The sequence below is a fragment of the Cyrtonyx montezumae genome, unplaced genomic scaffold, assembly GCF_038088225.1.
Source record: "Cyrtonyx montezumae isolate F1298 unplaced genomic scaffold, pur_monq_1.0 scaffold_8, whole genome shotgun sequence".
Lineage (NCBI taxonomy): Eukaryota > Metazoa > Chordata > Aves > Galliformes > Odontophoridae > Cyrtonyx > Cyrtonyx montezumae.
In genome coordinates, this window is record NW_027072089.1 from 98,755,494 (window position 1) to 98,781,730 (window position 26,237).

At 40.1% G+C, this 26,237-nt stretch overlaps 1 protein-coding gene across 2 annotated transcripts; it reads left to right on the plus strand.

The window, feature by feature from the left end:
- The first annotated feature begins 95 nt into the window (after positions 1-95).
- DCLK3 (doublecortin like kinase 3) lies at positions 96-23,936 on the plus strand. Of its 2 annotated transcripts, none has more exons than XM_065752128.1 (5): positions 96-200; positions 12,341-14,217; positions 21,575-21,707; positions 22,794-22,961; positions 23,538-23,936. In XM_065752128.1, exons 1-5 carry the CDS (start codon positions 131-133, stop codon positions 23,729-23,731), a joined length of 2,442 nt encoding a protein of 813 aa, XP_065608200.1. In that variant the 5' UTR covers positions 96-130; the 3' UTR covers positions 23,732-23,936. The 2 variants fall into 2 exon arrangements, with proteins under 2 accessions (XP_065608200.1, XP_065608199.1); XM_065752127.1 differs by having other exon boundaries at positions 23,535-23,935.
- Positions 23,937-26,237: the final 2,301 nt, after the last annotated feature.

Below are 26,237 nucleotides of genomic sequence, written 5' to 3' on the forward strand. Positions count from 1 at the left end.
GCGGAGGGGTGTGACCGCCGGTGTGACCGCTGCAAGGCACCGCCTCCCTCCGCCTCCCCTCCCATTCCCTGCCCTCGCAGGCGTCAGGCACGGTTTGGCACGGTGAGACCGCGATCCGAAGCTCCGCGCCATGCCGGCCGCCGCGCCGCCCCCGCTGCACCCCGCGGCGGGATGCTGCTGCTCCTACGGCCACTGCGCGGGTGAGTGCCCTTCCCGCCTCGCCTCAGCCCACGAAGGTCGTGTGGGGAGGCGGGGGGGCGCCGCAGCCGGGCTGCAGGGTGGTGGCGGTGGGGCTTGGAGGTCTCCCTTGTGGGCTCCGTGTGGGCTCGCAGGGTGTGGAGGGTTGGGGCGATGCGGCGTGAGGCAGCCCAACCGCCTCGGGAGAACGGACGCCGGCTGCGTCCCCTCGCGTAGCGGGATCGGTTGCGTTCTCTCCTCTTTAATAACGGTGCTTACAGGAAAGCTGCCCCTCAACTTTCCGCAGCCTTAATTTCTGCCTTTCTCGGGGGACGTGCGGTAAGCGTCGTCCTCGAGTCCGTCCGGGCTGCTGGTTTGTGCCGGTTTTCCTGTCGTGAGATGCTGAGCTTGGAATCACCCCATAGATAGAAACTTCTGCGCTGTGTACTGAAAAGTTGATTAAAAGACAAAAGCCGGAGACAGAAGACAAACCTGACAGTAGCGTAACCAAACTCTAGCTTCTTCCTCTGAGCGTTTTAGAGTTTATTTTGTGAGGGAGCAATCGAAGACTTCATCGCCGAATCTGGTAGTACATCTTGCACGCTTTTGCTTTATGTGGAAACAAAAGCACATGCATGTGCACAGTTGCGTGCAGGTTTTTATTTTATTTTATTTTTTTGTTTGCACTTCCTATTTATTTATTTATTTATTTATTTATTTATTTATATTCAGCTCCCCTTTTCCCTCTCGACGTTTTTTTTCTTTTATATATATATACTTGAGATGAAGTTTGACTCTGAAACGTTGAGAACCAGCAGAGAGCCACAGAACAGCAAGTGCAACGAAGCTTTACAGAACGTGTTAGAGCTGCTTTATGTGGTGCAAGTGTAGTTATTACAGCAACTTTGTCACGGTCTTCTGAAGAGGCAGCTGTATTTTACAGCTAAGGAAGCTATCCTGCAGCTCTTCGGGTAGAGCTCATCCCACAGAGTTTCCTTCTTGCAGTGCAGTGGGTGTGGATCTACTGAAATGGCACAATACTTGCCATGAAGATGTTTGTAGGGTGCTAGGACATCTTCACCGAGAGCTAGCTTCTGGTAAATCTCCATCTGTGGTTCATTAACCTGAATTGGTTAATTGGGCTTAAACTGTCAGTGAAGATAACTGGGTTTGAATTCAACGTATTGACAACTGTTCAAGACACTGAATTTGAGCTTTGCAGAAGTTACTTTGTATTGTTGTTAGTTGTATTTCAAGTTAATTTTCTTAGGCATGGTAAACTACGTTTTGAATATATCTTTAGCAGTGACCCTATTTGTAATGTCTGCGTTGCTGCTTTTTCTAGTCATGTTTTTCAGAGCTTCACTTTTTTGGCATCTGTGGGGCTTTCAGCACGTGGTGACTAAGGGAAGTTGTGTGGGATTTATTTCCCCATTTCTCAGATCACTGAGTTCGGTGTATTTTCTACAGAAACACATACAGTTCTGTAAGAATCAAGGAAGCTGGTGGTCCTTCCTTCTTTCCCAGCAGTTCCAGTATTAATTGACTTGGTTTCTGTTGCTGCTTTTGCCCTTTTGCTTTGACTTGATTCCTAAACGTTTAAAAACATTTCAAGTTGGTGTATAGATTTTCTTGTACACGCAATTAGCATGAGAACATTATGGTGACTAGCAGTCTCACTTAGCTCTGTTCCTGCTCTTGCTGAAGATAATGTGGATCTTTTAATTAGCTGCAGTGTAACTTGGATCAGAGCTGAGAACGTGGCAGTTGAAAGAGGTGAATGTGACGTTTCTCATAAAGGCACACTGTTTTTCTAGGCTTTTCTTGTTCTCAGAGTATGTGCCCTATCCTTCTTGAGAATGTCCACCAGAGATACTGGAAATGCTAACCAGATGACAGGAGAGCTTCTGCCTCAATTGGTTCTAATGTCAATTTGAGGCTTTGGTAATATTTGCAAATGGTTTGTCTTATCTGGCAGCAATTTCCCATCATTGCAAATGAACATCAGGTGTATTTACCAGCTTTCCTCTGTTACTAGTGCAATTTACTTGTCTAATTGTTTTAAGGAGTGCAAAACAATTGCCAGTGTCATATATTCTTAGAAGAAGCTCTCAATAATCATTCTGAAAGTGCTATCTCCTATTCTATCAGTATTATTAGCTTTCACATAAACTCAGATTTTTTTTTCTTAAAGTTTTCTTGTCACCTCAAATGATATCGTAAATAGAAATGCTGAGAAATACCCAGTGACGTGAAAATCCTGATCTTTCTGCTTGTCATCATGTTTGTAAGTATAATTAATGCAGGCCTGAGAGTTTTGCCTGAGAAACCCATTTTCTTCTAGAAGTATTGCAAAACCATTTGTTTTGCAATATTTACTTCAGTATATGACTTTCCTCTGAAAACGTGGTTCTATAATAATGAGGTAGGGAATTCTACATTTATATGTGAGTTAACTTCTCCTAAATGTGCTGAATTTTCAAGGAAAATAATTGGGTAAATCACCCTTTTGTAAACCAGATGGAGAATCAGACTCTGGCAGGTCTTTCCTTTAGTTATGCAACAAAGTTATGGGTAACAAAGGATCTAGAAGCCTAATTAAACCCTCAGTGACATCTCTGCAAGCTCTTTTTTTCCACTGGGTTTGCTCAGTTGCAACTGATTAGTCATCAAGCTGAGATTTAGGGAAGCAATGGAAGTAAAATCCTACACTAAAAGAAACAGATTCCTGCTCCTTCGACTGAGGCAGTGTTGGCTAACAGGATTAAAAAAGCAATGAAAGCTTACCTGTGATGAAACAGCAGCAATTAGTTAGAAATACGAGTGCTGCTCTGAAAGTAATGCTTCCCATTTTATTATGTTGGCCTGTAGAGTCACAGGTGGATGTCGGTGGTCTGGCAGTAGGGGTTGAACCTTCCTATTACATTTTGTATTCTATTCCTATCCTATTACATTTTGTTGTGATCTGAAAGATGGCAGCAGGGGAGCAGTCTGACCAAGGGTTGTTTGACTTGGAAGCACGTAAGAAGCAAAGGTGTGTCACTGAATTCCTCCATGTGGAAAAGTATGGCACCCGCTGACATTCACTGCCATTTGCTGAATGCTTATGGAGACCAAACAGTGGATGTAAGCACAGTGAAGGAGGCAGTGGGTGGTGTGTTTTACAGGTGATGACAACAACAGTGGGTCATCTCTGCTGGTGCAGACGTTGAAAAGCACGGCACGCAGGCTCTCGTTCATTGCTGGTGAAAATGCATAGCTGTTGGTGGTGACGGTGTTGAAAAGTGGTGTTTTGTAGCTGAGAATTTGCTTTATCAAGTCGTGTTGTTGTGCTCTTTGTGTCTGTTGTAGTTTCCGTGGAAATAAATAAGAGGCATTACTTTCGGAGCAGCCTAGATATATGGCAATTAGAGGTCAAGAGCATCAGCATGGAAGTGAAACTGCCTGTGCATTGAGCCTTCAGAAACAGATGGAAAATTTTGCCAGATGGATCGTGGCAAACCTTGCAGTTGTGTAAGATGCTTTTGTTTCCCTCCATCAGTTCTGTCCTCTAGTGCTAAAAGGTCCCAGACTGCAGAGCTTGCTTCCCTGGTTACTGGGGCAGACCACCCCAAACCTGTCAAACTCCAGAAAGCAGGCAAGACTGTTCCCAGTAAAATATACTGCCTGTCATCTTCGGAGAAAAAAAAAAAAGAAAAAAAAAATTAACAGTTTCATAATATTCTTTTTTTGGTATAATGCGGGGTTATAAGTTAAAGTGAGCTTCATGTATCTGAAAGCATTGATTCATTTCACATGTAGTGCACTTAGTCTTTACAGATTATGCATTTGTGTACTTCTTTAAAGGACTTTCTTTATGCTCACTTTTTTAATTTTCTACCCTTAAAATGTCAGGAGGAATAGATAATGAAAGTGGAGTTCTACTCTAAAAAAAACCCCATAAAAATGATGGCACTTGTGACTCATTACCAGACTACATGTAATCTTTACCTTCATCTGCTGATCTGGGTGATTCAGCTCAGTTTAACACTAACATGGCAATAGCCATCTGTGTTTGCTGTAAATATTTTATTTTTTTTTTAAATTACAAATGGCTCGGTTTAGAAAATCTCGAGCAGTGTGATGGGGTTGCTGTGGGCCTGCAGGGGGAGCAGATGAGCGGCCAGGAGGGTAACTTTTGCCCGAGCATAGTAGGCAGATGGGGAAAGGGAGTGTAAAACCATCAGGGCGGATCTGGCTGCCCCGCAGCGGTCTGTCTCTGGGAGGGAGCCAGAAGGGAGAGGAGCAGGGCGGGCTACGAATTGACTCTGGACATTTAGCAGAAGTGCGGGGAAAATAAAAAGAGGGAAGGAAAACTCTCGAGTTGATCTTCTTTGAGGAGGGAGAAGGAAGGATGGCTGTTAAATGTCATTTATCCCTCATGATTCCCAAATACGGTAAATACGGTCACATGCTTCTGCATGCTGAGCCTCCTACATGTGTTCCACTGCAGGTTGGCACCCACGCTGGGCTGTGGGTGACACAGAGGCAGCATCAGTCCTCAGAGTGGAAGAATCCAGTGCTCACGTAGCTACAGCGAAAGATCCAGGGTGGGTATCCCTCAGGCTTCCTCCCTTGGCTGTAGCACAACTGGCTGCAAGATTCTTCATCCAGGATGTCCCCACAGACAATCCTTCCCATGTTATGGGTGCCCTCACTACATATGCCTGCCTTTTGGGTGCTGTGGTACAATGTCTGAAAACTGATAGTGGAAAGAGAGAGGGAGCAGAGTAAATGTGAAAGAATGGAAATGGACATTTTGGGAGCAGAATGATTTGGAGATCTCAAGCTTCTGTTTTGCATGGCATAATGTTTATTCCATTCTTAAAACTGAAACCTTGCTTGGTGCCTGCTTAGGGCTTATGCGATCAGGGTGTGGGCACAAAGGTGTTTGTCTCTCACTCTTTTGTACTCCAGGATCAGTACTAAGGATGCTTTCTTTCCTCACAGCTGACACTTTAGCAATCACTTAATGGGACCAGACATAATTTGCCCAGGAGAAACTTTAGTTCCGTTGGTGATGTGTGGAGAAGGAGGAGCCCAATGTGATGCACAGCTGAGTTTGCAGGGCTGACAGTTAAAGAAAATATAATACTGCATGCAAAGTTAAGCATGCTTGATGTGAACTCATGAAATATGATGAACTTGGAAGCCCATCATACTAATTTTATGGGATCTTTTAGGGCTAAAACTGTATATTTATGAGACAGATATATTATTCTGGGTTGTTTGTCCTTTTTGTAGATAAGCTCAGATTTGTTTTTCTTCAGTGAACTCAGATTGCTGCCTGAGCTGCTGTGGAATTTTAGTTTTCTCCAGATTGGGTTAGACTGGGTCAGCAGTTATCTCTGTTATGCTACTACAAACTGAACACGAATGTGCTGGTTTGAGTATGATTGGAAATGCCCACTAGGATAGTAGAGGTGATGTTATAGAAATTAAACCAAATTCCTTTTTAGATAGTGGTAGTATTACAACTGTTCCTGAAGGTGTCCAGCTGGTAAAGGAGTATTTGGAAGATTGAATGTGTTTTTGTTTTCCTGCTGCACTGATAGCTAATGCGGGTTGGAATACATGCAAACAGCGTGATGGATTAATTTCTGTTGTCATCTGATCAAATTTTGTCTAAAATACTTTCAGTACTTGCAGGGAGCATATATAAACAGGAGGGGGAATGACTGTTTACACAGGTTGATAGTGACAGAACAAGGGGGAATGGTTTTAAAGTAAGACAAGAGATTTAGGTTAGATGTTAGGAAGTTTTTCACTCAGAGGGTGGTGATGCACTGGAACAGGTCGCCCAGAGAGGTTGTGGATGCCCCATCCCTGGAGGCATTCAAGGCAAGGCTGGATGTGGCTCTGGGAAGCCTGGTCTAGAGGTTGGCGGCTGCCCATGGCATGGGGGTTGGAACTAGATGATCTTTGAGGTCCTTTTTGATCCAGACTGTTCTATGATTCTATGAAAAATATTTAGATTGTGCTTATTTTATTTGTTTTTGTAGATCATGTTTATTATCCAGTATGGTTTACAGTCATGTTTTATCACAGAGTATGTTTTAGAATTGTCCTGCCATCAAAGATGTTCCAAATACGTATTGTTGCTCAATATACTTCTACCAGGCCAGGTACTTAGAATCTAACATTATTCAGGTTACAAAGCCAAGCCTTTATGACTATTGATGAGTGGGGCTGCCACCTACTCCTGTTCCTGTGCATTACGATATAACCATTAATTATATTATCAGATGCTGCTTTTTTCCCCAGGGTCTCTTCATCTATCAGTGTATAGGATGGACAAAGCTTAAATAATGAGCATCTGCTTGCAGTTTACCCTGGCTGTTCATGCCTTTCACTGCATGCTTTTTGAACCCTACTCTTAGAACTGGCTTATTAACTTGTAACATTTTCTGTTATGGTTTTTGTTACAGCAGCAAATGTGGGTTAATGTCTCGGTGAAAACTCTTAAAGGGAGGACATTCACTGTATTTTGTTCAGTGGGAGTCAAGATTCAAAAATATGAAGCGAAAAATTCTTTAACATGGGCAGAAATGTCCTTTGAGTTGCCCAGACACATACAGCTTTCAGCAAATTCCCTTACTATGGGCACTGAGCAGTTCTGCAGATCAGATCTCAGGATGTTGTTTTAGTCACTGGAATGTAAACCACTCTGAAAAATCTAGATTAAGTTCTTTGCTTTGAAACTCTGTGGAATTGCTTGAGGTACTGCCCTGCTCTCCGGGCCTCTGCTCCCTTAGGCAGCATAACTCTTCTTCCTATATTCTTCACTTCTTTTCAACTCTTCACGTTGCAGAGTTTGTTTCTATAGAGAATTCTTTTTGACCGTGCGGTCTTGATTCCAGGTGCACTATATATGAGTGAAATGACAACAGAATGAGGTAGATATCCAGAACTGCAGAGAAACTGGCCAGGGGGTTGACAGTGGTTCTGTTACAGCTCCCCATCCTGTCCTTTTGCTGAAATTGAGCACCCAGCCTGACTTCCCAGCCTGCTCATATCCTCGCTCTCACGTTTTATTGCATTTTAATTACAATCTCCATCTGCTTTCACTGAGTCAGCAAAGTTCCCAGAAATTGCTGTTAGCCTGTATCTAACTATGGGCCTATTAGCCACCTTCTCTGCAGCTTATCCCAGTCCTCACATGTGACTTCTTGGTTTTTTCTTTTCCTTTATCCTCTCATCCCAAATCTCCGCTAGGTTTCCTTTTTCAGCTACGCGCAGACTGGCTTTTGAATGGTGATATCAGAAGAGCAAGGCCCCATTCAGGTCCTTTTCCTATTCCCAGTCTTCTTGTTCCCTCCCTACAAGCTCTGTGTCCCATTGCCTTTTATTTTCTTTTTTCTGCATTTCTCCCCAGTCAACTTCCATTTTTAACCCAGTCTCTATCCCATGTTTCACGTGCAATTCCTGCTCCTGCTAGGGCTGAAGCATACTTCAGTCCTAAAGGCCCTCCATAGCTCTGAGCCATAGATTAAAGCTTACTTAGGAGCCAGCTGGGATTGTCCTGCAATCTTTAACACTATCTTCGTCCACACCTTGTGAATTTTGACTTCCTTTTTCTGCATAGGATGTTATTTGGTCAAAATTTGATGCAGAGTGACCGCCTTTCATTGTTGCTGACTCAAACAAAATCTCTTCCTCAAAATGCTGTGAAGCCTGACAGAGAGGCACTGTGATCAGGAGGGCAGAATAGACAGGGCTATGCCTATTTAGAGAAATACAAAAACAAAACACCAATGTTTCCAATTGTAGGGCTGTAAATAATGCCCATGTAAAATTTACTTGCTGTAAAAGGATGCCTGTGATCATATTTTGTTTCCATGTAACTAATTTAGTACCTTGAGACTCCTCATACTACTACTTCAGTCTTGGACACTAATGGACTATCCCTGAAAGTTGCAACATTTAATAATTTACAGCAAGAAGAGGAGCTCAAGGAAGCACACTTCCAGAGCATCTGGCTGCTGATGCACACTGGTAACCTGTGTGCACTATGAACTTGGCTGCTCCGAGTTAAAGGTCAGAGAGATTCTTCACTCCCAACTACTTTGAAATGCTGCTTAGATTGTTCCCCCACCCTGGTGTCTTTGTTTTGTATATCCTTATTGGGAATTTCTGGGGCATAAGGATAAGACAGTGCTATTCTTTCACTTCACCTTTGAAACAGCACCTCATGTATGCTGTTCTGAAACCAATGCATCAAAACCACTCCCAGTACACAATTTCTATCATGTGCAGCTTTACTTGGGTGAGTAATCCTCATTATTTTTGGGGGAACTTTCACAAGCAAAGACTCTCGTGTTGATCCAAAGCCCTCAAAATAAATTACAGGGCTTAAGTAGCAACATTTTACTCGCAGAAAGTGATGCCATAACTCAATCCTTCCTCAGTGTTTCTTTCTGTTTTGAATTGTGTTGTAATACTCCTTGTAAAAATTTAATTGCCCAGCAGCCTGTGTCATGATAGCAGAATTAGCTACTGGGTAAACGATTCCATTGATTACTGAAACTGTGATCTCCAACTAGAGAGCCAACAAGGAATGTAAGAGGAGTGGAAATACTTTAATTAATGAGCAAAACTTAGACTAGTCAAGGGAAGGGATAACTTTTGAAGGGCAAATAGCAGCAATAAATGTTTAATTGCCATGACTGGTGACCTTTGGCAAACTCTGCTACGCATGTTATTCAGAGCTTAAGTGAGCCAAACTCCTACAAGGATGAGTCTTCTTGAGGAAGTTTTGTGCTCTTCCATCCTATACTTCACTCCCTCATTCCAGTCCCCTTAGTATCAGCTGACTTTTACAAATGGATTTTGAATGGACTTTTCTAAGTGAACCCAAAAGCTGTGCTCCATGCAGCAACCAATGTTTTCTCTAGGAAGCACTTATGCTGTGGTCACCAGATGGCTGAACTCTGTGCAACGTACTTGGGTCCTCAAATCCTTCTGTCTCATTCTCCCTGCTCCTCTAAGGGCTTGATGTGATCAGTTTACCCCACAAGACAAGACCATCATGTCACCCTCATCTGGAATGTTGTATTGCTTTAAGCCCTAGGTTTCTTTTCCCAGTGCCAGCAAGGATGGCTTAGGTGGGACACACAGTGCTTCTGCCCTTCCAGCAGCTGCCTCAGCCCTGCTGCTCCCCTAGCTCTCTGCCTTTGGCTTCTCTATCACCCTATTTTTTTTAATACTTAGTGGTACACAAGTGTATATAGTTAAAAATAAATAATCACCACCACATATGTAAGCATTTGTGCATATAAAATATACATATTTCTTATAAATTTTAATAACCATTAGCTCTCACAAGGACAGTGAAAGGGAAATTGTTTTATTCTCTGATGTATCAGTTGCCAGCGCTCAGACTCATGGAAGTGTGTTTCTAATCCCACCTTCTTCCTTTCTCTCCCACTTCTGTATAAATATAGAAATGAGGTTTCAAAGCAATATGATTTGAAGCTTTAGGATTCATGTAAGATATCCAAAGGCTTTCTAGAAATGCTTATTGTTGCTTTGTGTTGTTTTTCCCTGAAAGATTGGGGCTTGCTTCATATCAGTTAAATTAAAATCTGCTTAACTAGAAAATGAATAAAATGCATAGCTGTAACAGGCAATTGAAATTATATTTTAGTTTATGTAATATATAGATTAGTCATTGCAACCACTCTGACAAAGTTTGGCACTTCCCACTTTCCTCAGGAAACAGTAGGAGATAACTTTGTATTTATTTAGGCATTCATGTAACTTCTTTTTTTTCCGTTAGAAAAAGATGCAATATCATTCTTACTCCTTAAATGGTTATATATTTATTTTAGCTTATGACTTGTGTCATGCTGTTTTGGCTAGGAATGAAGGCAGTTTAAAAAGCACAAAACCACTTTCCTGGATTGTTCATTTTAATTGAATAAAACTGTTCCTATTCTGTTAGTTATAGAATAGAGAATAAACATGGTTTCCATTTAAAGCTTAGCTGACTTAGTGAAGAAAGGGAACATTATTGATGTAATTGAAACAATCAACAGTGTAGCCAGGCATTTAAAATAAATGGTTTGCAAAAGGTGTGGTAATGCTAGGAACACAATCTGTGGGAAAAGTCATTATCAGTGTAGCATTGTTTCTGTGTTGTAGTAAGATTATAAACTGTAAAAATGTCACGTGCTGTTCCTGTAAGCAAGGTAATACTTTGACAGTGCGTATTGAAGAATCTGAAAATGCAGATTACATTCAGAGTTTCAGCAGTTCCTGGTAACCAACATGGTTTGGAATTGATTTAGATTTCAGAGAACTGTTATTACATCTGACTGACTTCTCTCTCTCCACACCATTCACAATTGGCTTTATTCTGGGTACGATGTAAATACCTGCTGAAAAATTACTAGCACGTGTTGTCATCTTTCAGTAACAAGATCATCCTTAAAAACTAGAATGAAGACAGAAATAACTTGTGCCACCACCAAGCATTAGTCATGTAGCTCTTATATAATGCTTACATCTTCAATCAGCATACTGGCAGCCGGGTGTCTTTGTAATATTTATCTGGAGAAGAAATATCTATCTTGTTTGGCAGAGGAAGGAATTGAAGCCAAGAACTAAAGGACATGCTGAGGAGCACACAGTATTTAGGGGTGAAAGCATTACAGCGAAAGAATGCCTGGCATCGTAGCACCAAACAGTGGGCAGTGGAGATCTGCAGCAGTGTCTCTTGGTGTAGTTTCCCTTTTGTTGTTCTAGGTGAGGGGTATAATTCGTTTTCACTCCATTTTGCCTTGAAGAAACTAAAAATACAGCGCTTGAAATACTGAAAGTGGCATTTCAGCAGTTGAAAACCAAATCATGATAGACTTCAGCTTGCCAGAGCTCTTGAATGTGTTTCTTACCTCTATCCCCAAGAGGAGCTGTCAAATGCACGAGTTTTCCTTTGCAGACTGCAACCCTGTCATGTGGCTACATACTTATAATAATGTATTAAAAATGGGTAGAGTTTGCTGGGAGCTAAGCAATTTGTGTATGGGAATTTCTTGGTTGAAGTTCAATAATTGTTGTGATTGTTGAGTTGTTGTGTTATGGTGAACCTTTGGGTTTATACTGTTATTTCAAATGCATTAAATGTGTGTTCCCTACTGAATTATAAGACTGTTAAATGGAGTTAGAAGCGTTCTATGGTCCCATCATAAAAGTTTGTTTCCTGAGACTGAAAAGAGCTATCAAGTTTTATAAGAGATCTGAATACTTTATGGTGATATCGTTCCTAGCTTATTCTTCAGTTTATAAACTGAATAATGTGGTGACTTGGCCACAACCATGTTTTCAGTTCTTTCTTTTCAAAAATCCATGTGAAGAATGATGTTGCTTTCTTTGATTGGTGTTCAAAGGTGGAATATTGGAGGAAGAATTGTCCTTGAAAGTTATTCAAGACTTTGTGATTTTACTTATGTTTTTAGTATAAAACATCAAACCAAAGTATCAAACAGAATTGAGATTGCCTTTCTTTACGAAAAAAATACAATAAAAGTACTAAAGGAAAAGGTTGTATAAAAATAGCTATGAAATAATCTTATTTAATTGTCTTAAAAATCTAGAAACTAAACGAATGGTACAGGGAACATGAAGGGGAGGTATTTATAAAGAATATAAGGTTGCACATACATACTCATCTGGTAGCAATTTTAAATCAAAACTAGAATCTCTCACTTCATGCAGTACACTTGTGGATCTTGCTGAGGGATTTAGAGGTGAAAATGATAATAGAGTTCAGAAAGGAAACAAGTAAGCTCATGGAAGGGAATATATGAAAGGATGTTAAACAAGGAAGCCTCTTTTGGGGGAAGGAATTTTTAGCAGATGAAGGCATTTAGGCACCATATTTTTTCCTAAATAGAATCACTTTGTTGCAAACCCTATATTTGTTTTCTCACAAACATAAGTGTTTCCTCATAAACAGTGTCTGTAGCCGCATGCATGTGAAGTTACTCTCTAATGGCTTTGTTGCACTTGCACTGAATGCAAGTATCGTTTGAGTTTGCAAACTCAGTAGTTACATAGAAAACTATTACTCATAAAGCTCTACTGATTGAAAATGAATAATATACCCACTGTTTCTTTGCTTTAGGACATCGAAGCGTGTTTGACCATATGTCACAAAGTGCAAGCTCGAAGGTAACAGAGAGGAAACTGCGTGGGACTTGTCCTCCTGTTGGTCGTGAAAACTGTGGAAAACAATGTGTGAATGCACGTAGTTGTAGGTCTTCATGTTTTAATCCCAGAAATGGTTTTCACACAATACATTCAGAGCACAGCCCTGTGAAGCCAAGGATTATTACAGTGGTGAGACCCTGTGGGCATACACTCAGGAAGATAACCTTGCTTCTGAACAGGAGATCGGTGCAGACCTTTGAGCAGCTAATGGCTGACATTTCAGAAGCTCTGGGATTTCCACGCTGGAAGAATGATCGTGTGAGAAAGCTTTACAGTCTAAGAGGCAGAGAAATCCAAAGTGTTTCTGACTTCTTCAGAGAAGGTGATGCGTTCATAGCTCTGGGCAGGGAGCCCCTTACGTTGAAGAACCTGGAAGTGGCAATACAAGAACTTTGTCCTGAAAATCCATATGCTGCCGCTGCAATTCAACAGAATGAGGAGCAGTCCCAAAAACTGAAGAGCAGGATGTGTGACAAAGCTTCGAAAGCGGATGGTGGCTTTGATGAGGCAGAAATTGCCAAGAACTGCAGTGATGTTGTGTCTCCCAAAATGGTAGCTGGAAAAAGTCAATCCAAGACAAGGCAAGAAGAAAAAATGAGAACCAAAAAGAAGTGGACTAGAGGGAGTTGGAATGGTGAACAAGGAGTGAGACCTTCTAGAAAAGCTCGAGAAGATGAGAGATACCTTACCCAAGATAGAAGTCCTGAGAAAGGGTTGGAAGAGAGTTCAGTGGAGGTATTGAGGTGTGAGAAGTGTGAACAGGAAAGGCAGGCCAGACAAAAGTTGCGAAAAGAAAGGCAGGCTGAGTCTTCATTTGAGAACGCAGACCGGAATGCAGGTGTGTGTCAGAGGTACCACGTAGAAAGAAATATGAAAATCAGGAATTGCCGAAAATCTTCAGAAACTCCTCTGGAGGATGAAGATGTAGGCTGGAAAGATAATGGCTGTAGAAGGTCTTGGAAGCCTCTGCATAGAAATGTTAATGAAGGATTGGAAAAACAAAAAAGGAGCATTGAGAGGGAGAGGGATTTGGAAAAGCATGAAAACCGTGAGAAGGAAGTAGTAAAAATAAAGAAGAATGCTGTAGAAGGGCTGCAGATAGCTCATGAAATGAAGGAAGAAAATGGAAGTAGCTGTGTAGCTAACCAAAATGGTTGGCTAATGAAAGACACTCCTAGGGATGCTGAGAAACCACCTAAAACACATAGGGATGGTAGAGAGGGGCAGAGGGCGAAAGAGGAGGGTGTGAGGAGAGAGGGAAATACTGTACATAGGGAGAGTGACATGACACGAAGAGAAAAAACAGGAGAGCGCAGATTGAATAAAGAAGAAAACAAGACTCAGGGACTGGAAAGCACAAGCAGAAGGCATGCCATAAAAAGCAGAACTGATGTAGAAAACCACTACGAGATTGGCAGGACTATTGGGGATGGGAATTTTGCAGTGGTGAAGGAATGTCGCCACTGTGACTCGAATCAGATCTACGCCATGAAAATTGTTGATAAATCCAAGCTGAAGGGGAAGGAGGACATGATGGAAAGTGAAATCCTGATCATTAGGAGTCTTTCTCATCCCAATATAGTAAGCTTAATTGAAGTATATGAGACAGAGGCCGAGATCTATCTAATCCTGGAGTACGTCCCAGGAGGAGACTTATTTGATGCAATCATAGAAAGTGTGAAGTTCACGGAGCATGATGCTGCTGTCATGATTACTGACCTGTGTGAAGCCCTGGTGTATATTCACAGCAAGAACATCGTCCACAGAGACCTCAAACCAGAGAACCTTTTGGTAAGTACTGGCAAACGTGCAGGAGTTGGATTTATTTTCCTTTTTATTATGCATCTTTGAATAGTTTTATGCAAAGAATATGCAGAGGGAATATACTGTTGCAGTTCTGTTTTGAAAAGTGGCTACAACCTTGAAATAAAATTAGCTTTTTAGGTCACTTTGCATACATCTACTGTATGTTGCAGATGATGTTGCCTGCAAGTAGAAATTTAAATGAAACTGACCTGGCTTTCAGGGCTAGTAAGCATTTGTATTTTTCTGAAATTCCAGCATGCTATTTATCATCTGAATTTAGGTACCCAAGCTTGAATATTTTGCATTTACAAATCATGTACTGAATCATAAGTTGTTTTCTTTGCAGATCAAAACTAATAACTGATGTTAGCAATTTTAATACATTTGGTGTTCTTTGCCCACTGCAGTCACCCATCCTGAAGAGCACTGTGATAGTCCTCTATTGTACTGATTTCTATATTTTCTGGCAATTTTATCTTCTTAGGAGCAGTGTGTTTGTTTGAAGTAATATGGCAGTAAATGCAAGTGTTCCACTGAGCACTAAAGTCAACTCGACTACTCACTTCATGCTAAAGAGAGAAGTCTTTTTCCAGCACATTCTTTGAATATGCTGCTGAAGTTAGTAGATTTACTCTCATGTAAATATGCATAGAAATGTTTGCAATATTGACTCTTGGTATGACACCTATTATAGGAGTGTGAAAATAAACAACTGTGCCTTGCCAATCATTTGTTATGCACTTCTCCTAGGGTTCCAAATTTCATAGCAGGCAGTTACCAAATATTTGCCTTTCTCTAACAGAGCTAATTTGATCTGCTGATGGAAGATTGTAGTTAGCCAAAAAAGGATAGCAGACAATTTAGTCCTATATGCCAGTCAGCTCTTCAAGGGAATTAATGTTAGTGAGTGTGGATTTCTGGAGAAAGGCAGCAGTGTAGGCTGTGCGGAATAGGAACAACATTGTTAACCAATGGTGTCTGTATTTGCTTCTGGTATGCATCTTGAGTAGCCTGATGAAAATCCTTTTTATGTGGGGTGTTTGTGAAAATAAAAGATAGGAAGTGGCTGGTTTGCAGAAAGCAGCGTAGTTCTGGACCCTACCATCTTCCCTTGTTTTTCCGTTAGAGCAAAGTTTTATTCAGAACTGATGGTATTTCTTCCAGAATCTGATTTTCCATTATTAGCCAGCTTCTCCTCCTTCCTCTTTACTGAAATTAAACCGGTGTGTGTGAAACACCTGGGATCAGATGCTACACATCTGTTTATAATATTTAACCTTCACAGTACTATGGGTAAGTGAAAAGAGTGACATGGTTTTGGGGTTTGGGTCTCATCTGATGCTTTTTACTTGTAGTTCACAGCACTGCAATACAGAGATTCATGGGCAGTGGCAGAGCTTTGTAGCACAGAAGTAATTGTGTTGCTTGCTCTGGCTGAAAGCACAGAAAATGTGTTTGCAAGGATGGACTTGCCACCACTGTGTAGGTATTTTGTCATGTAAGAACTGCATTACCTAAACTGAACAAGAAAGAAAATGTTACCTCTTCTGGTTTCACCTTGCTTGTGAATTGGATGAATAGCTGTTTTAGAAACAACTTTTTTTTTTAATTTAGTGTATTTTTTTTTAAGTTAGTGTATTCAGCAAGTCAAATGAGTCTGTGAATTGTTGATAATATTGGCTAGCTCATCAGCTATCTAATAAGTATCCCTAAAAATACAAACCATTTGAGCAAGTTTCTGGCTTTCTGAAGAGTAGCACAGGAAGGACAGCTCCTGTTAAGCTTAGTGACGGTCGTAGCTGAGCACTAACAACCAGTAGTAAAGCAAATATTATGGTTTTATCTGCTGCTCTTGGGTGCAGCTGGAAGCTGTCTTCTGGAAGTGCTGACATCTTCCAGTGTCTCCTTTTTGTCCTTGGTTGTGGGATACCTTTACTTCACATTTCTATACCACAGATTTTTGTCTGAGTTGGTCTCCCTTGGCTCTCCTTGTGCACAGAGGACAGAAATAGGTCCTTACTTTTTGAAAGAATCATTTAGGTTGGAAATGATCTTCAAGATCATTGAGTCCAACCACCACCTAACACTAAGAATTACACCTCTGAACCATGTCCCTTAATGCCATGTTCACATTGCTCTTAATTACCTACAGGAATGGCAATTCCACCATCTCTCTGGGCAGCCAGTTTCAATGCCTCATCACCTCATCATCTGTGAAGAAGTTCTTCCTAATATCCAATCTAATCTAGTCATTTTCTGTGTGTATATTGAGTAATTTGACCTACTCTGGAGTTGTCTTTTAGTCAGATGAATCTTCCTCTTTCTTGTCAGCTATTTTTTTCCCATATTTCCTAAAACTTCCAGCAATGGGAAGGGTTCTTTAGCCTGTTTTTGTAAGAGAATGTGTTTGTCTACTGTAAATATGTTTGCTGTGGGAACTTAACCCTGTTTCTAATGACTTCTAAACCTACTGGATAATTTCCATTGGAGTTGATAGAAAAGCAGCCAACTGGGGAAGAACACTTCCAGAAGTTGGGGAAAGAAGGGAAACAGTATTTTCCTCCCTACATAGGAAAACGTGCAAATACACTTTGATGTCTATTGAATTATAAAATTATTCACACAGGAACTAGAAACCTGGCTTAATTACTTTGCTATGCTATTCGTGTTGCTCCAGTTAAAGACTTCTGTAACAGTCCACCGTTACCCTTTTTGGCTTTCTCCCTCTTTTTCATTGCTGTGTCTGTCCACAGCTTTCAAACTCCTTGCGGTATAAGTGTGAGGTGGTGACTTGTGCTACCAAAACAAAATCTGTGCGACAGCTGGTGTGAGGACACCTGCTTTGAAACCCTCCCTCTGCACTAACAGAATCACCTGGTGTAGAATTAGATGTTCAGCAAGAAAGCCTTTGCTACCAAGCCTCTGCAGTGTGGTGTATTTGGTCTCACAAATCAAGGTGGTCATTTCTTTAAAGCTAACTGGAAAAGCATAGGAGTGGAATTTGCTAGCAAGATTTTTAGCTATAGAGCTGCAGTTTAATTCCACAGGTGGTGACTTATGGGTCAGAAATTTAAACTGTAAAGAATTTTTTTTCCAGGTTACAACTGTAGATGTAAAGCCATATCCCTGTTCCCTTTTTTGATGGTGGGTGTATGTATTTCTGACTGTAAACTTGTACCAGTCCCAAACACACTAATAGTTTATAGCTTTTTATGAGCTTTAGTTTTTTGCTCCTCTTCTTGCTCTTACTTTTTTCCTCTTGTTTTCATGTGTATGACACTGTGAACTGTAACCTTTTTATTGAGTAACTTTGGTTTTGTGATGCTATTTACAAGTATACTGTCAGAAGTTTCCAAATGTGTTTGATTTAAAATCCTGTTTAACCACAGAATCATAAAATGGCTTGGGTTGGAATGGGCCTTAAAGCCCACCTAGTTCCAAACCCTTAGCTGTGACCTGATTTGCTGACCACTGGCTCAGGATGCCCAGGAACCCATCCAACCTCGGCCGTAAACCAGTTCATGGATGGGGCATCCCCTGGGCAAACTGTTCCAGTGCCTCACCACACTGCATATAAAAATGCTCTCCTAATATCTAATCTAAATCTCCCTTTGAAGTTTAAAGCCATTCCCTCTTGCCCTATCACTATCAGATTGTGTAAAAAGTCAATCTCCCTGCTGCTTATAAGCTCCCATTAAGTACTGGAAGACTGCAGGGATGTTTCCACAGAGCCTTCCCTTCTCTAAGCTGAACAAGCCCAGCTCCCTCAGCCTTTCTTTGTAGGAGAGGTTCTCCAGCACTCTAATCATCTTCACAGCTCTCTTGTGGATCTGTTCCAAGAGCTCCAACCCTGGACACAAGTACCCCACATGAGGCCTCACAAGGACAGAGCCGGAGGGAGGCAGTCACCTCCCTCACCCTACTGGCCACTCCTTCTCTGATGCAGTTCAGGATACAGTAGGCTGCAGATGCACACTTCTCATATCAAGATTTTCATCCATCAGGACCCCCAAGTCTGCAGGGCTGCTTTCAATGAGTTCTTCTCCCAGTCTGTAAGTGTATCTGGGATTGCCTCGACCTTGCACTTCACACTGTTGAATCTCATTAGGTTCCCACCAGCCTACTTTTCAAACCTGTCCAGGTCCCTCTGGGTGGCATCTCTTCCTTCTGTTGTGTCAGCTGCACCACTCAGCTTAGTGTCGTCAGCAAACTTGCTGAGGGTACACTCAATACACCTGTCTAAGTAATTGATAAAAACAAACAAAAAAAAACAGTCACCTTCTGGGAGCTTTCAGTATGATTAACCAAGGCAGCTTATTTTCTGTGATGTTTCTATATGAGAGAGAGAGAGATTCTTCTATCAGCCAGCAAGGGATGACTGAAAGCTCAAATGCATAAGCAGTGCTTTTTCTTTAGTTCCCATGGGTCAGCTTGATTTCATTATGCTGATACGAGGAATCTGGACTAGCAAACATAGATGCATAAAGAGGAATATTAATGTTATAAACCATCTTTTAAACACCCTGATGGATTTCCCAATATAGATGTGAAAACAAACAAGAACTTGAGAGTTATCAGCAAATGGGGAAAGAAAGGAAAAGACCACATTTATCCCTTTCTTTAGGTGAACTTTGTTTTGTATTAGTGTATTATAATCTTCTAGGTGTATGGCTAGAAATCCACAGACAATATTTGAATATCCTATGTTCAAGAGAGTAGCAAGCAATGCAGTTGGATGGCACAAATACTTGTGTGGCTTAAATTGGCCATCTGTTGACAAAGTGTATTTGAATGCTGCTCTTCCTCATCTCAATTAGCTCTTCAGGCAGGTAAGACGAGGCAGCTCTTTTGAATGAACTTTTGCAACCATTTTTTGTAGTCTTAAGTACAGATACAATAACAGGTATCATGAACAAGGTAGTATGATCCTGTAACATTACAGTTTTTGCTTTGGACCATTTCAGAGAACATTTGGCAGATGTCAGAGGCTAGATGCCTTTTGAGAAGACTGTAGATTTGTGTTACTTCTGTGAGTAAACACTCAAGAAAGAATATCCTGAGGAGCTTTTCTTTGTAAAAGCATGTTTGTTTCAGTTTCTTTTGGGCTGCCAGGCGGTGGAAAGGTGAACTGAAGAACACAAAGTTTGGGATGAAGTGTACACTCAGCTGATCTGTGCTGACCTTGAGTAATTTTGAGCGAGGATGTTGAGGAGTTCTCCGCTGAGTTTTCCAGACATGCTGACAGATTTCATGCTGTCTTTGAAATTATATCGTAGAGCTGTGAGAATACATCCATGTTGTGTGGTGTTGCTAGCTGTTCGGTGAAGGAAAAGGAAAGTTCAGTTTTGTCCTCAGGAACACATGGTGCAGTATTGCCACCTTGTGCTCTGATGTGAGAGTAGGGCTACAGCTTATTTGAAATACTCATATACTTTTTACATCAAGCAGAATTACCAGCTTTTTTCTACTGGCTTTTGTGGATTGGACTTCAGACCCATATATTCTCCCCTTGCTGGTTTCTTTAAAAGAAACAAACCAAGAAACCCAATTGTATAAACCTCTCAGCGTTGTTTGTCCTGGTGCAATGCAGGATATTAGCTGAAATTCCATGTATGACACCATTTCCTTATATAATAATACAGTCAAAAAGTGTATTTGTGTTCATATAGTATTTCAATTATGATATATATATTTTTGTAAATTTCTACCACTGTTAACCACATTATTAAAATATAACTCTTGTGGATGCTGCTCTAGAAAATAACTGTTACCCTTGTTATTTATTTTTCATGTGTGTCAGCTGTTGACACTACAGCGTGTGATGACAAAAAATCTTCATGAGGTTAACTAATTCAATAAAAGAGAAGGTAGCATTTTATCTTTCTCCTGCAGAAGCTTTCTCTGCACAGCTCTTGGCAACTTTTTCACACTACTAAACACTTTTTCTTTAAACGGAGGAAAAAAAACCTCAAAAGGTTTTGCTAAACTACAACTGGAAGAGTGCTTATAGCTTCTGTAAACAAGATAAATGGGAATTAATTGGTTGTAACATAGAAGAGTAAATTTAGTCCTATCTGTACCCTTAGTTATAAGAGACCATCTTGAATTTTTGGCTGCCTCAAGCACTGCCTGATGGTGAAGTATGAGGTGTTAAAGCCTGAAGTATGCCTGTCACATCTTATTCCAGTTTGTCTTTTCAAAACCTGAAAACAGATTATCTTGGCTTTCCTGTAGTCACGTTAGGTCCTTTTTCACCATACTTAGAGACAGATAATTTCTCATTAAAAAGTTTTGTTTTTTTATTACTATTTGTTTTTACATAAAGAATATGAGAGTTTCAGTAACCAGTATTAAAAATACTGATGTGTTTAATTATCCTCCTACCTTATTCATGACTTGACCTTTCAGTAGTTTTTCTTAAAATAATGTTTCATTAGCTGCATTACAAATTAATGCTAAACCCTTATGCACACATGATTGGAATGGGAAGGAGTGTTCTGATTACTTTCTGTGAGGATGCAGGACGTGGGAACTGCTGGAAAGACACATTTATGAGAGCATTCTGTTGGATCAGTTTTTCCAGCTCTTACTGTGTGGTTACTGTGACTTTCATTTTGAGGGCAGTAGGTAAAGTAGCAGAGTAATTTGGAAAGAAAGTTTAATGCTTCCTTCCACCACACCTCTCCATTAGACCTGTAATACAGGTGGGCTTTTCAAATGACTCTGTAAAGTCTGAGGTATATTTGGAAATACCACTTTTATTAAATCACAGAATCATCTAGGTTGAAAAAGATCTTCAAGATCATTAAGTCCAACCACTGGCCTAATTTAGCACATCCCATCACGAAACCATGTCCTTTAGTGCTACTTACATGCATCTCTTAAACATCCCCAGGAATGGGGACTCCACCATTTCCCCGAGCAGTTCGTTCCAATGGCTGACCATTCCTTTTGTGGGGAAATTCTTTCTAATGCCCAAACTAATCCTGTCTTGGCGCATCTTGAGGCCTGCACTTTCCCTTTTCCCTTTCTTAAGGGGAAAGATAAACCTTTGGTTCACTCTTCTTCATTTTTGGTCTTCTTCCTTTCCATTTCATGGAAATGTGTGCCAGAACTTGTATAGCAAAGTTTTCCTTTCCTATTAGTGCTTCTCCTTGTGCCATCTGTGGGAAGAGAAAACTTTCTGAATTCTGTTTGTCGTAATGTGGTTTCCATGTAATTTTGTTTTACTTGAAGGTACTGTTATTAGAGCCTCTTACTCTTTACTATTATCCACTTCCTTTATTTTTTACAATCTTAAAATGCATGCAAACTAAATATATATTTTTTTCATTGAGTATAGGTTCAGCACAATGCAGATAAATCTACTACACTGAAACTAGCAGATTTTGGCCTTGCAAAGCTGGTTACAAAACCCATATTTACTGTGTGTGGAACACCAACGTATGTTGCCCCCGAGATACTTGCTGAAAAGGGTGAGTGTATAAATCTGATTTGTAGCATAAAACTACATTTAACTTTCGAATCATGGATATATTCCAGTATGTTTCAACCTACTGGGTTAGATTGGCTGGCAGCAAAATCTATGAAAGGGAAGAAAACTTCTTAGCTCTTGACAAACACAAACATGGAATCAGTCATGTTTTCTTTATTAATGTCTATGTGATATATAGCTGTGATTTTGAAGCAGACAAAGCATTAATCAAAGCATCATGGATAACAATTGCTGAAATGGAGAAATAAGAAAAAATTTATCTTGGAGCATTAGGATAGTCACCCCTATTTTGTGACCGTAACTCAAAACGATTTTTCAAGGCACTGTAATATTGCAAAAGGATGGTGAACGTGTATGTGAAATTTATTTAACAAGCCAAAGCCTGGTCCACCTCAGAGAGAATTTCTATTATTTGTATCCAAAATGATTCAGACCTGGAAAGGAGTCAATTCTTGTTAATTACTTAAGAAAAGCTATTTCTGTACCATGTTCAATGGAGCTGGGCTGCGTATCTCCTGTTACATTACATTCAGTGGAAACTTGGCACTCTCTTAATGCTGCTGTTTTTGTTTCTTTTCTTTAAAGATTATGAGAGGGCTATTTTAGAAATATATCCTGCATTTTCTCAATTAGTCTCCAATTGGCACTGGCCTTGATAAACAAGACAGTGTTTGTGTAACATGTTGAAGAAGAGAGGCATTGTGTGAGAACTGTGATTATTAACAGAGAGGATCAGCTTGCAAGTGTGGTGTACCAGCCACTTATTCTTCTGCTGACCTCGTCTTTTCTGGAAACTGGGCAAAGCTTGTCTGTTTCTTGGAGAGTGGAATGAAAAAAGAAATAGTTCCTTACCAGTTATGAGAAGTAGTGGGTTTTGTTGTTTTTTGTCTTCCTTCCTCTTCCACACCCTCCCTTAAAGAAAAAAAAAAAAAAAAAAAGCAAAGTAAACCAATCAAAAAAACAACCAACCGAAACAAAAGCAACAACAACAAAAAAACCCACCCTGACAAAACACTAAAACTTCCAGTAAAAGATCATTTGCCATGGTTTGTCTTTTCTTCCTTAGGCTATGGGCTCGAAGTAGATATGTGGGCAGCTGGTGTGATCCTTTATATTCTGCTCTGCGGTTTTCCCCCTTTTCGCAGTCAGGACCGTGACCAAGAAGAGCTGTTTCAAATCATACAGCTGGGTCACTACGAGTTCCTTTCCCCATACTGGGACAGTATTTCTGCAGGTAAGATTCAGCATGTGTACCAGTTCTGAAAACTGGTAAAACTCTTTCCTAGAGTAGCTTGAACACATTAAACTCCCCTTTTCTTCAGAACAGTGACTTTGGTGAACTTTGGAGTATATTACAGGTTTGTTTTACGTGATTATTTGCTTTATATGTGAATTCAGTCCTCTCGTAGTATCATTTGCTGTGAATAAGAATATCAGGACCCCAAAACCCACCTCTCCTTATATGATCTTTAAAGACCATTCTCAACAGCGTTCTATGACTTTTATGCTCTTTGAGGGACAAGATACCCAATGTTAATTCCTGTGAGTCAGAACACCTCACCACATGTCTTTAGAATGCCTTGCAGATTAAATTCCAGTCCCTTTCTTCTGTCATTCTGCAGGGGAGAATGCTATCAGTAAAGAACATGCTGGAGATACATCTCCTGTCAGTAGTTCTACAGTATCTCCTGGGGATAGCCACTAAAAAAATCATTATGGCAAAACTAATAAGAAAAATGAAGTTTGTAAGATACAACTGTCAGAATCATAACATTGCTTTTCTTCTTCGCTCTTTCTTTCATAACAGCAGCAAAAGACCTCATAACCAGGCTGTTGATAGTGGATCCCCAGAAGCGCTACACGGCACGACAAGTACTTCAGCATCCTTGGATCAGAACAGCAGGAAAAACTAACAGCAGAAATTTGCAAAGGGAAGTAACAATAAATATTGAGCGTCATTTCCGGACCCAGCGCCGGAAGGAAGCTGTGGATAAAGACACATGAAATCTCTTTAAGTTCAACTAGCCTTCTTTTTTATTGATTAACAAATTATTTATGTTTTCTAAGTGGATTTGGCCTTTAGTTATGGATTTTTCTGGCCATTGCTATGCTTTTTTTCTTTTGATGTTGTTGTTGTTCTTGTTGATTCTGAGATTCTAAAGGACAGAGGTTGAATTTGCATCCACCTCCCTGTAGTTCCACTTGCAAGTGTCTCTGTTGACAGCAGTGGGTACTAAATATTTCCCTGAAGGCATCTATTATTTTTCTTTAAAGAATGATTTAAACTTTTACATTACATAACGTATATCTCTTTTAGATGACAAATGTTTGTTTTTTGTGTCTAACTTCAGTGATGACTGTGAAATGCTTTAACTTGTCCCTTTTTGAATGGAATCTTTCATGAGTTTTACTTTTTGCTTTTAAGTTGTTTAGTGTTTATAACATTGTCAAAATGTCTGTCTGCTCACAGGTTCTGCACTAATTCTCTAAATTTATTTCTCACCAGTTCCTGCTAGCAATTTAGGTGAGAGAATTAAAAATAAATGAATAAATATTTAGCTGTAGGATATGTTAAATAAAAGATAATATACTATTTATTAAGTTGTGAGGAAACTTAGAATTGTTGTAGGTGAAATTAGCTATTCTGTGATATCTCCCTTGGCAACATCTTTTCATGGGATGTTCTCAGGTTCTGTTAAACTATTGTAGTTTGTAGTATGATAGTTTCAGTTCTTTACAATAAGAGGTGGGGAGTTACCATGGCTGATACAGCTTCGAGACTATAATAATAACTTTCACAGTGCTTTTCTTTCTGCCCTGGGAAGTGGGAAGTTAATAGTTCTGAGGGAGCGTTAGTTCTTTTCCCAAAGGTATATTTATAGAATTTTAACCCAAGCTTTTTCCCCATACTGAATTCTTCAGTGGGAGCCTGTGTGTCTGTTCTGTGGCATTTTCAAATGGATGGAGAATAGAGAGCTGGGAAGCTACTTCTGTGACTTGAGTTACCCCTTACCTTCATGGGTCCCCTTTCATCAACATGATTCACAGCTGAATTGCTTCTATATGCTTTTCAGCGTAGTTTAGAAAACTTTTTTTTTTTCTAAGTTATCTTCTCTGGGGTCAATTTCTCCTCAGTTCCATGAGAATGGGCAATGGCATGAAATTATATTAAAATTCTACTCAGGAAAAACAATGTCTTGTTAGTCTGTGGGAAGGTTTCCCTAGGGTGTGTGTCATTGCTTATGTTACTTGTAATTGGAGTTTTAAAGAAATCCTATGGGGAAGAATGCAGTCCAGGGAAGGACCATGACCTAGAAGACCTTTTGAATCTCAGAACTTTTGGTTAACTAATCAAATTCAGAAAGCACTTTAGTTGTCTGATAATTCTTTGTCCACAGGTTTTGTGTGCTAGCAAATAATATCAACAATTAAAACTACCAGGTTTACTAGCATCGAGTTCATAATGTGTAGAATTGAATGAGGGTATTTCATGATAAGAGATATGAGGCATTTCAGAATCAGCTGAACACTTTCAGAACTATAAGAAAAAAATATTTTTGCTGAATGCTAAAATTATGTGAACTTGCTGAGTTACTGAAATTTGTGTGGCACTGTTGTCATGTTTCTGTTTCAAGCTTTGACAGTTTTGCCTCAAGAGTGAAAGAAGAGAGTAGAGAGACAACTTGGTTTGTACAACAGGACTGCATTTTCAGTCGAGCTGGCTTAATTTTTATACATGTTGGACTAAGACTTGCTGGGGAATTCAGTGTGTAAAACAAACAACTCAAAACTTTACTGTGTGCCCAGGTGGTATTTATATGATCTGTTATACCTCTTCTTTGAAAGCCCTGAGTTAGGAAGACTTTTCTAGAGAAGAATGAATTTGAGAGCTTTCCTACGTGCAACCTCATATTCTAGATGTGTTATGTGTTCTTTGATTGCTAGTAATAACATCTCCTCTGCTAATTTGTCTGTCTGGGGTATGAAACTATGGAAAAAAAATAGCTTATGATTTGCAATATTATATTTTGTAATTATTTTTAATATAGTAGTTTAGGAATAAAGTTTGAAGTGGAAAAAAGAAGTATTAACAATGAATCTAAGGGCTTTGATATTGTGTTACAGATTTCTTTGTCACCTTTAAGAAGCTCTACAGCTCTAATCGTGGTGCTAAAGGTAGAGGATTTGCATGTGGTAAATATAAAAGTCATATTTTTTCAAAGGTCTTTTTCTCTCATCTTCTATAGGTCCCAGTCTGACCAAGTACAGACAGCACGGTGTGCAGTCCAGTGTCTGTAAGCACCAGTGCTGCTGTGGCAGTTGTGAGGGACCGGTTTAGTTCTCCTAAACATGTGGCATTAAGCCCTCCTTCAGGTTAGAGGCTGAAAAAGCTTCCAGGTGCTTCTCAGGGCTTTTGCCACCTCCTTTTTCTTTCCTACTGAAGAAAAATGCATCTTTTCTTCCATTGCTTTCAGTGTTCCTGAACTTTTAATTAAGAAACAAACATCCA

What these genes read in the sequence shown, in the direction of transcription:
- DCLK3 (XM_065752127.1), top strand. Translation starts at nt 131, where the DNA reads ATGCCGGCCGCCGCGCCGCCCCCGCTGCACCCCGCGGCGGGATGCTGC. An exon ending in CGAGATACTTGCTGAAAAGG is followed by an intron (nt 21,708 to 22,793) that starts GTGAGTGTATAA and finishes TTTCTTCCTTAG; the next exon opens with GCTATGGGCTCGAAGTAGAT. An exon ending in CTGGGACAGTATTTCTGCAG is followed by an intron (nt 22,962 to 23,534) that starts GTAAGATTCAGC and finishes CTTTCATAACAG; the next exon opens with CAGCAAAAGACCTCATAACC.